The sequence below is a fragment of the Actinia tenebrosa genome, unplaced genomic scaffold, assembly GCF_029948245.1.
Source record: "Actinia tenebrosa isolate PJP-AT-01 unplaced genomic scaffold, QUT_ActTen_1.0 PGA_scaffold12__29_contigs__length_12842862, whole genome shotgun sequence".
Classification (NCBI taxonomy): domain Eukaryota; kingdom Metazoa; phylum Cnidaria; class Anthozoa; order Actiniaria; family Actiniidae; genus Actinia; species Actinia tenebrosa.
The window spans coordinates 3148980-3159661 of NW_028292572.1; the positions used below are offsets into that span (position 1 = coordinate 3148980).

Below are 10682 nucleotides of genomic sequence, written 5' to 3' on the forward strand. Positions count from 1 at the left end.
CAATGGTAAATAGATAACCAAAGTATTCTCGAAAATTTATGAACAGTCTTTAAAATAAGATCTAAATGCTGGTTAGCTTGCTCACGAAAGAAGGATTTCCAGGCAAGTTTGTAAGTCAAATCTGGCATTCTTTTACAATAACACGACGTTAACGAGACTTTTTTGAATCAACAAATTTGCATAAGGACTTGGAGCATGCGCAGACATTTTCACGCTTGGTTGTGGAAGTACTTAAAAACAAACAAAGATTAGCGAGCCATTCGGTTGGGGTTTTGCCATATCTCACGTACTGGATATATCGATTATATCGCGTAATATTTGATGTCGTAGATTTGATTGGCATGCATTTTTGTTCTGTTTCTTTTGCTGTTGTTGTTGCCGTTGCTTCCTTTCCTGTGTGTTTTTTTTTTTCTTCTTCTTCTTTTTTTTTTTTTTTCTTCTTTGTTGTTGTTGTTGTTGTTGTTGTTATTGTTCTTCTTCTTCTTCTTCCTCTTCTTAGCTTCTTCTCCTTCGAATTCTTTTCCCTTCGAATTCTTCTTCTTCTTCTTCTTGCTTTTCTCTTCTTGTACGTTTTTCTTGTTCTTGTCCTTTTTCTTTTTGTTCCTCTTTTTCTTGTTGTTCTTTTTCTCCTTGTTGTTGTTGTTGTTGTTGTTCTTCTTCTTCTTCTTCTTCTTCTTCTTCTTCTTCTTCTTCTTCTTCTTCTTTTTATCTTCTTATCTTCTTCTTTTTCTACTTCTTCTTCTTCTTTTTTCTGTTCTTCTATCTTTTTTTCTCATATCTTATCCAACTGTATACATAGTTTATTTATGTCCATACGTCATTGCTTCATTATATTGATCAGTGTGATACCATCTCCACTCGCAGCATGCTCCTCTATTACAAGTTAATAATGAAAACCCCCTTAATGCCTTTTAATTATCTTCAAATGCCTTTTACTTATCTTGGAATCTTGACAAAAAAAGAAAACTAATAAAACTAGCCCTGCACACATGATTCAAATAATAATCTAGGCTGGACTGAGACGTTCGTTTGGTTTCAATTAATCCTCAGTCTAAAAGGATAACAAAGGCAAAAAGTCAAATGAAACAAAATAGCAAAATAAAAAACGAGGTCTTCTAATGGCCATTAAACTAATACTTATGTCACCAATTTGACTGGGATAGTTTTTGATGATTCTTTTTAGTAATTGCAAACAGAATCATAGCTTGGTATATTCATTACTTCGGGTGAAAATCTATACAGCGTTGAACTTCTGATCTCCATATTGATTTCCTGCAGTCTTCCTGGTGAGAGCTACTGGTACTGCCACAAGAAACACAATCCAACACTTTCTTTAAAAGTATTACATTTCCCAATAACCGCTCCGCGTACGGCGGACATTGATAAAAAAAATCGTTGTTCTGTAAAGAAAAAGAAAGCTTAAGTTCAAAGAAATCTTGGAAGATGAAAGCTGTACATTTGGCAATAGTTCTGGCATGTGTTCGTTGCATGTACTGTATTCCAAAGGTGATGTACTTGACTGCATTGTTAATCTGTTTGACAACGACGTTTTCTGACTGAAAAAATGTTTCTGATCCTAGAAACACATTTTACTGGCTTTTTTCACAAATTTCACATTCTAAAAATGCTTTTCACCTTTTAAAACTCCTATTTCTTTTTGAATAGCTCGATTAAAAAAGTCTGAATGTTATGCTTATGTGCGCTTTTAAAAAAAACTACCTCCTTTCATTTTATTACTATCTAAACTATGAATATTATAGATTCAAAACTGTTGTGTTTGTTTTCTTGGATATATTTTTAAAACGGTCCATTTTCTATGTCGTCACAACCTTAGAATCCTTTCCTTAGCGAGTAAATTTCATCCCCTTGGGGGTGGGGGTCAGTTTTTGCATTTACGATTAAAATCGTATGGATTCTCACGTCATAAGACGTTTTTCACGGTAGCGTTAGATTAATTAATTTATTCATTATATTTATTTATTTAATTTTATTTTCAAAAGTGGAGATTGGACTTTTTATACCCATAAAAATTAATAAACTTTTGATATCATGAACTACATCCAACAATTTGCAATGTTCAAATGATGCATATGCTATTTGACCTCTAATTTTTGGTATTCTTATGGTCCTAAAGTCATTTGGAGAGTCATTGCGGCCTCCATTGTCGTAGGGTTAAATATTATTATCTCAACGACGTGAAGTAATGACACATGTTTAAACTTAAGTTCTTGATTCAGTTATTAAATCCAGATGCTACATTTTAGAACTCCAGGACGATCATGAACTCGAGTGATAATGAGTCTCGTGAATGGGAATTCGAAAGTGGTAGTGGAAGCGATGGTGAGCATATATATTTAAGCAATAGAAAACTTTTTCCGTGTTTACATAGCCTGATAGCAACACGAGGGGAGGTTGGGAGAATTCGAGACAGTTATGCAAACCCGAGACGTAAACACAGAGAAAAAAGTTTTCTATTGCTTTTATAACATAAATACTAAGGGAAAACATTACCACTTGCAAGAAAATAAATCTTTATTTGAATTTGATTCTCATATCAAAATACAAATTCTCCATACATCACGAACTTCGATCGTTAGCCAATCAAATTTCGTGTAATAAACGCCAAGGAGGCAAATGTGAAGCGAGAAAGAATCGCTAGCTATTTCAAACATTTATCATTCTAAAACTTTAAAACAAATACAAAGAGATGTCCAAAGATTGAATAGAAATCTTAATAAAAGATTTCAGAGTTGATTATCTTTACGAAAGTGATCAAAAGTAGATAACTGAGTGTCACTGTGACTGGAATTCTCGGTTGAAAGAAACGTGGTTTTGCTCAATTTGACAGCCAGAAAACAAGGCAGCGAAGTCGATTGTTTCGTCTTGCCTCGAGAAGATATTTTGTGGAGCTGAAGAGCTATCGCTGGAAAGAGTTTGAAGCTGCTGACTGTTTCCTTGAAATACTTGTATTCCGTTATCGGGCAGTGCATTTAAATCATGAGAAAGCACGTTGCTGAACAACCGAGGCTGTCCTGACGAAGGCCGTGTGTTGTAGCTCCTGAGGGAATTCTCGTTACGGTGACCAACGAGAGATTGTCATGATCGATATTACGATCAGAAACAGCTGCATGAGACCATAGGGTTATGCCTGTGGCCCTGACACAAGTCAAAATTTGGAACTTCGTCTTCAAAATACATTTTGGGGGGCGTTTTTTTCCTCGAAAGAAACTGTAAATTTTTGAACTTGTAACGGGAAAACACGAAAGTTGTGACGTCACAACTGTGTTTACATACCCTCATGCAAACATGGCTATCAACCAATCACAGCGTGCGTACTATTTAATTTATTTTATAAATATATTTAACAAATAGATCAGGCTTAGCTATGTTCTGTTCTCTGATAAAACACGACTGGAGCTGTAGGACACGAAAAAAGTTATAGAAATCACGAGCCGTAGGCGAGTTGATTTCTATAGCTTTTTGAGCGTCCTACAGCTCCAGTCGTGTTTTATCAGAGAACAGAACATAGCTAAGCCTGATCTATTCGCTTTATATAATAGATTTTTACGAAAAAAATAGCGTAAAAATTTCAAAAAAAAAAAAAAAAAAATTGTTTACAAAAAGAGCGCGCGTCTGTCGTCAATCTCACGTAAACAAATTTGATGTATGCGATGATTGGCTAAAAACGCGACCTATGGCTATCTGATTGGTCCAGTTTTGACAGGTAATGACAGATCTGTACAGGCTGGCATACAACTGGTTTATCGCATTTGTTCAAAAGAAAGGAGAATTGCTTGTAAATTTTAGCAAAAAAGCCAAAGAAAACAAGCATTTAACTGCTAGAAGAAATGAAAATTCAAATACTGAAGAGTTTGAAAAACGTTTTCAAAGTTCAGATCGTTAAATGGACATTTAACCTTTACAAACACTCAAGAAAACCAGCTTATGAACACTTTGAATGCCAAGGAGCCGAGAGACGAGGAGCCGATTTTGATCTTCAAAATCAAGAAAGCTAGCAGTACAGTACTTGGAAAAATTGTTTGTTTAGTTGACTTGTTTTTTTTAGTTGACTATAGTAGTGTAGGTAGTATTTTGTAATCGTAGTCTCGGGCTATTGGAAAACAAATTACGGTAAAAAAAATTACCGTAAATTAGCGTAAAATTGACGATGGTAGTTTGTAAAGTAAGCTTAAGTTTCTTACGATAGATTTGTTCATTCTTGTTAGACTATGAAAAAAATTGTAAATTATTTTTTGACTTCTCTAACACCATCACGGTCAAGCAAAAAGCTTCTAGTTTAGCGAAATAAGGTCATTGTAATAGTCGCAGCACAAACGAAAGAAAGCTTTACTCGTCGAAATGTAGTACCAATCAAATGTGCTTCAAAACGACATATTTTCCTTTTTTAGAGGAAAGACATAATTGTTGATAAAAATAAATGAATATTTGTAATTGAAAATGTGAAAATGCTTGAAATTGAAAAGCCGAATTCCTGTGACGTATTTTCTATGTTTAATTTTGTTTAGAAAACATGGTTTTGACGTCATATCTATGTTTCTATACTCTGATAAAACATAGCTTTTCAGCCAATCAGAGCGCGCGTTCGTGAAAATCTATTATATAAATATATATACACAGCGATAGAGTGCATTCAGTCTCACTGTTGAATAGTTAGATTAATTTATCTAACTTAGAGATCTATTTAGTTGACGTCACCTAAAATAGTAAAAGCGCGCCAAATAACGGTCATGCTAATCCGGGGGATTGTTTTACCAGAGAATGAGTGAATAGACATTCATTTGTATCATCGTTTCTCCCCCTGATCTCAGTAGCTGTTTACTCGTAGTTTCAAATTTAGGTGACGTCAGCTAAGATAGTAAATAACTTATCTAATTTATTTGACGTCAACTATTCAACAGTGAGACTAAAAGCACTCTATGCAGAAATTCTGATCCAACCAAGTATAAAGTATATAACTATATCGGGTGCATTATGGGTAATAGGCCCGCGATATTCAAAGCTAAGTACCAAAGCGTTGGCTGGCCTACCGAGTGTTGTTTATGAACAGCGCTAAAGTCAAGAGGCGAGAATGTGTTCACTTTTTAATACCTCTACACTATTAGAAAAAAATGTCATATTGTAAACGGTTTTATTGATGTAAAGTGAAACACTGGGAGTTTTGCAATTGGTTGAGTTTAAAATCAGTTCTGAAATCGCTCTTCTTGGAAGTTTCGGTTGAGCTGAGCTCAATTCTGAACTCGTTCTTCGCTTATTTATATGTGCTCTTCTAAAACAATCGATCACTCCGAGGACAGCAAAACCAAAACAGTCGGATATGACTTATAACAAAAGTGGTAGAAAAATTGTTCATGAGCTACTCTGGATAAGATATTTTGCTTTATTCGTAGTGTACCGTGTTATTGTTATTGAGCGTCAACTCAGACAAATCTCAGTTGAAGAACAGGCTGAATATAATTTCTAGATAATCTAATTTCTAGAGGTCATTCTTACTTAAGAGAGGCATATTCTTCCACTTCTCCTCTGATAACTTAGTGATTCTTTGTGGTTACTTTTTATTTTATTTTTCTCTTTCTCTTTTGGCTCAAGCTATTAAAAGCTTTGCAATTTTATGCAAAACAAGTTCACTCACGAGATTGAAAGTTTGAATATTAATCCTCATTGCACTAAAGTCGTTTGTATTAATCAAAATTGTATAAAATAAACAGCGGTTTATATTGAAAATAACGCCGACTGTCGAGTCCTAGGCAGGGCGAAAATTCTTTTTCTGGTTGGAAAAAGCGGAGTTTGTTTTGAAAGGTAACTTATCTTAAACAAAACGCCAGCCAACGCTTTAGTACTTTTAATCCCGCTTTGAACCCGCGGGTCTATTACCCATAATGCACCCGATATAGTTATATACCATATACTTAGTTGGATCAGAATTTCTGCATATCGCTGTATATATACATATATAGTTTAAACTAAATCAAGACTTTTGGAATTGATTCATTGTTTAATGCAACAAATCTGTTTCGTATGGTCGCAATGACCACACTCATCTGGCAAGTTACAATGAATGACCGTTGGTGTAATCCGCTGGCATTTAAAATGAAAAAGGTTGCAAAGTAACAGTTCGGTTTTATATTACATAGGGATGTAGAATTTCTTGAGTATATATCTATTTCTGTGAGGACATGGGGTTGCTAATTCATTGCGCTTATTCAAGGTACCTAGATTCTTTTTACAAATGATTATAAATTTCTCGTTAAGACATAAATTACATTTTTTGTTGTGATTACTATATGGCTGACTTTTCTTGATTATTTTCCATTTGATATCATGTGTTTCGTTATTGTCTTTTAGGTTCCATATATGTTTTGATAGTTCTGTTTCGTTTCTTTTTTTGTCGTGTAGGAAGGAGGCTGTGTGGTTTCTGTAACGTTCTTTAAAGTTAGTTGCTAGTCCAACGTATGATTGAGTCGATGTATTCGTTGTGACTGTTGCTTGGTAAATTACATTTGTTTGTAGGCATTTTTCTTGTAGTGGGCATTCAGCTTTCTTTCTGCAGTTGCATTGTTTTTCAGGTTTTTGTGGTGGGGCTGTTTTACTTTCTGAGAGTACCTTTTTGTTATGAGAGGCGATGATGTTCTTTATGTTAGGCATGCACGAGTAGCTTAGTTTGAGGGTGTTTTTGTTGAAGATCTTGTGTAGAGGTGGTCTTTGTGGAAACATTTATTAATGGCGTTCAGGAACTTTCTTCCAAAGTTGGTTTCAACGTTAGCGTTCCATGGAGGGTTATACCAAAATAAGTTAAGTATGTATATATATATATATTTATTTACTTACTTACTTACTTATTTATTTATTTGTTTATTTATTCATTCATTCATTCATTTATTTATTTATTTATTTATTTATTCATTCATTCATTTATTTATTTATTTATTTATTTATTTATTTATTTATCAGGCTTTAACCACATAAACAATTAGTGGTATGGTCCGTACAACAGAGCATGACTCCAAATAAAGTACGGCCACAATATGATCACAAAATAAGTGGAATAATATTACAAATGGCGTATGTTATGATGACGGATATAATAGTTGATAGTGTGATAATAATGATAATGACTTAAAAATTAGTGAACTTATTTTCAACTTGATGTAAATAAGAAAGAGATATGAGAATAGAATCATATAATATATTGAGACATCATAATGATATGCTAAGTAAAGTTCAGTAGCAACATGATGGTTTGCTAGTAATGTCATTCGTAGTACAGCATTTAGGGCAGATTGATTTCCATGTCTTATAAGTGTCTATGCAGTAAGTGTTCAACAGACCAGCAAAGTAGCGGCTATGAAGAGCAGTCTTGAAACTTGAAACAGAATCTAACGATTTGATGTCGGCAGGCAGTTGATTCCATATTCTGGAATATGTGTTTAAATATGTGTTTAAATATTCACAAATACCAACGGTAAAGTAAAGAATGCACAACTTTAACAATACAAACATTTTGAAACTCGACGGACCTTGACTGGAACACGTGAATATTCTGCACAAACTTGAGGCTAACCCTGTGCAAATGAGTCTGTAATCAAGGAACACAGCAGTAATTTGGAATTCGAAAGGGGTCTATTCTTGCTTGAATTAGTTGGTCCTATTCAAGGATTTTCAACCTTGCTGTTCCGAGTTTAGTGGACTCAGCTTAAAAAGTTTGCACTTGTCTCGATTGGTTGATATTGACATAGTAACCTATCAAGGGTAGCATCCTTGCTCAGTCTACCTATGTTCCATGCAAACACTTGATAATAATATTAACATGATTGGCTGCTGACCTTAACTTGTTGGTGGGTTAACTGATAATGTGTATTGTTCAAGCTGATATAAATAGGACCAGAGTAAAACATCTATTTTATGATTTGTACATGCATGTTGTATTTCAATGACAACTAGCTTGCTTTTGTTAGCTGGCTTTGTGGTACAGAGCCTTTTATGGTTTCATGATTTTTATAGGTGTTCCACCATTCCACAACCCCACACAATCTTATAAACCTTTGAGCCACCTTTGAGCAATTAGTGCATTTAGCCTCATGTAAATATTATTATTACTATTATATAATATTATGGAATTTGGTAGGCAATGCTGCTGGGGCAAGTGATTTACTATCTACATCATCACATATTATGTTCTTTGAATCACCCCGCTCTAATCCTTGCAACATGTGCCCCCGTGTGCATCATCTAGGTCAGTGGGGATCTAGAACTGTACTGCTTTCAAAACAAGCCCTCGAAATTCTTTCAGGCAGGATTAGTGCGCACCCCCTGCACTCCATAGCTAGGTCTATCACTGCAGGTCTTAACATAAATACAAAAATAATGAAATACTCACGGTATGAATTATAATACTGATAACAATAAAATTATACAGGTACCAGTTTTTATACCTATGGAACCCCCGGCTTGGGCGAACAGTTCATTGGTAATGACAAAGCCGGAGGAAGGAGTGAAGATGGGAAAGATGGTCATAAAAATGTTTACTGCATTCATGAAAGGTACAAGTATATGGCATTATTGTGATTTGACAGTTTTTATTGCGTATTATTATCAAACTTTTCTGAAATAACAGTCATCTCCAGCACCAAAAACCTCAACAGAAACGCGAAATGCCAGTTGAGTTCATATCACGTTGCAACTATCATAAGTCTTCTGTGGGTTGCACTGTCATTTATTAATCTATATTACCACCTTATTCAGTAAGGGACCGGATTCTCCAGAGACACTTACTTTCTTTTTGTTCAACAGAACAAAAGCAAGACAACATCAGAAACAACGATGGGCCAAAGAAAATTATGATCAACAATACAGACAGTGAACTTGAGAACAACAACAAAAGACCAACAAATTACGGCAGCAACAACGAAATACAAACAAACAACAACAACAACAACGATGGACCGACAAACAACAACAGTAACAACAACGATGGAACAACAACCAACAACAACAACGACGATGGACCAACAAACAACAGCAGTAACAACGATGGACCAACAAACAACAGCAGTAACAACGATGGACCAACAAACAACAACAACGACGATGGACCAACAAACAACAGCAGTAACAAAAACGATGGCACCAACAAATAACAGCAGTAATAACGAAAGACTAAGAGCAGCAGTAAGGGGGACTCGCGGTCACCCCTCGGAATTACACGGATATTCCCCGTGCTCACGTAACAGCGTCCGAGTCGGGTATTACCCGCGCGCTGATTCCCTTACTGCTGCTAGTTGTCGAAACGATGGGTACCGTAAATGGAGGTTAAGATATTTTGTTGGATATACGATGCATGAATGTAAAAAGTTCATCAATGACTTCTGTATAATTTGTCTAAGACCCAAAGTTAACATACCCAAGCCCAAGGGTTTCTGGTGTTGTGGTAAGAAAATGCAAATAGAAGACGACACGTCAGCACAGTGTTACGAGTGTGGTAAGAATATTCGTAATGCCGTACCAAATGCTACCAGAGAGCAATATTACGCCAATGGAGGTCGTAAGAAAACACCTTATAAGAGAATAAAATACTTCAGGGACTGGATGAGTCATATCCAAGGTTATCGACCGGTATATTTAAACAACGAAGTAAGGAAGAAAATCATAGACCACTTAGAAGAGACAACCCCGCAAAGTCTACGGAAAACGTTGAAAAAATTAAAACTAGGGAAATATTACAAAGCTATTCCCTATCTTTTGTCTGAAATTACCGGTAAGTCTATTCCTGAGGTTTCTGATATGACAAAAGACGAGTGGATGTTTTGTCGGCTGGATAAGGATATTCCTTATTATCCTGACGTAATTTACGAAATATTTTACAAAATAGACCCCAACCACCCCCTGTTAGGATGGATTCCGAGAAAATAAAAATGCAAAACTGGCGTTTATTTTGCCAGAAACCCCACTGGGGAATGCATCGCGCAGAACACCAAGCTATCCCCAGTGGGGTTTTTTGCATTTTGGGCTTACGGGGCTTATTTCATCCCGCGCCAGAGGCCCTCTAGTACATACACATATATCCTTCTTACGACCCACCAGAGGGTGAACTCCGGACAGCGTCCCGAGACACCCCCTGACTTTTCCAATCGCGAAACCCCCCATCGCGGGGTTGAATCGCACTTTCTACCCCTCCCCCCACGGTTGCTGTGAGTGGGGGAGGCTTTTTTTTCACTCACAGCAACCGGTCCAAATGCATCTACAGCGAGGCTCGAACTCGGGACTTTAGGCCTCCCCAGCTCCAAAGTTCCACGATCACAAGCGAACGCCAGACACATCTGGACGCTTATGTATGTGAAAATTATTATATTTAATTTGCATAATTTCTAGACTGACGTTCGATATGTAAATAGAATCCTGTCACGCTTTTTTGAAAGCAGATGTTTACTGAGCAAGCTTTCTTTTAGAAGAGTGTATGGATTGTCAGTGCCTCGACAACCATGTTTCGACTACCTTTTTTTGTGTCCCAAAAGATGCCAATCCGTGTCCAAAAAGATGTGCAACCGTGTCCCAAAAGATGCCAATCCGTGTCCCAAAAGATGCCAATCCGTGTCCCAAAAGATGCCAATCCGTGTCCCAAAAGATGCCAATCCGTGTCCCAAAAGATGCCAATCCGTGTCCCAAAA

At 36.2% G+C, this 10682-nt stretch overlaps 1 protein-coding gene across 3 annotated transcripts; it reads left to right on the top strand.

Moving 5' to 3' along the window:
* Positions 1-1316: 1316 nt before the first annotated feature.
* LOC148911970 (uncharacterized) lies at positions 1317-9985 on the top strand. Of its 3 annotated transcripts, XM_089028512.1 has the most exons (4): positions 1439-1506; positions 2265-2340; positions 8435-8558; positions 8809-9985. In XM_089028512.1, the coding sequence occupies exons 2-4, from the start codon at positions 2296-2298 to the stop codon at positions 9153-9155; spliced, it is 516 nt and encodes a 171-aa protein (XP_088884638.1). In that variant the 5' UTR covers positions 1439-1506; positions 2265-2295; the 3' UTR covers positions 9156-9985. The 3 variants fall into 3 exon arrangements, with proteins under 3 accessions (XP_088884637.1, XP_088884638.1, XP_088884639.1); XM_089028511.1 differs by lacking the exon at positions 2265-2340 and having other exon boundaries at positions 1317-1506; XM_089028513.1 differs by lacking the exons at positions 1439-1506; positions 2265-2340 and adding an exon at positions 6989-7030.
* The last annotated feature ends 697 nt before the right edge of the window (positions 9986-10682 follow it).

Coding starts and splice junctions, on each gene's coding strand:
- LOC148911970 (XM_089028511.1), top strand. CDS start 1,444: ATGAAAGCTGTACATTTGGCAATAGTTCTGGCATGTGTTCGTTGCATG. Junction 1,507..8,434: donor GCATGTACTGTATTCCAAAG/GTGATGTACTTG, acceptor AAAATTATACAG/GTACCAGTTTTTATACCTAT. Junction 8,559..8,808: donor GTTTACTGCATTCATGAAAG/GTACAAGTATAT, acceptor TTTGTTCAACAG/AACAAAAGCAAGACAACATC.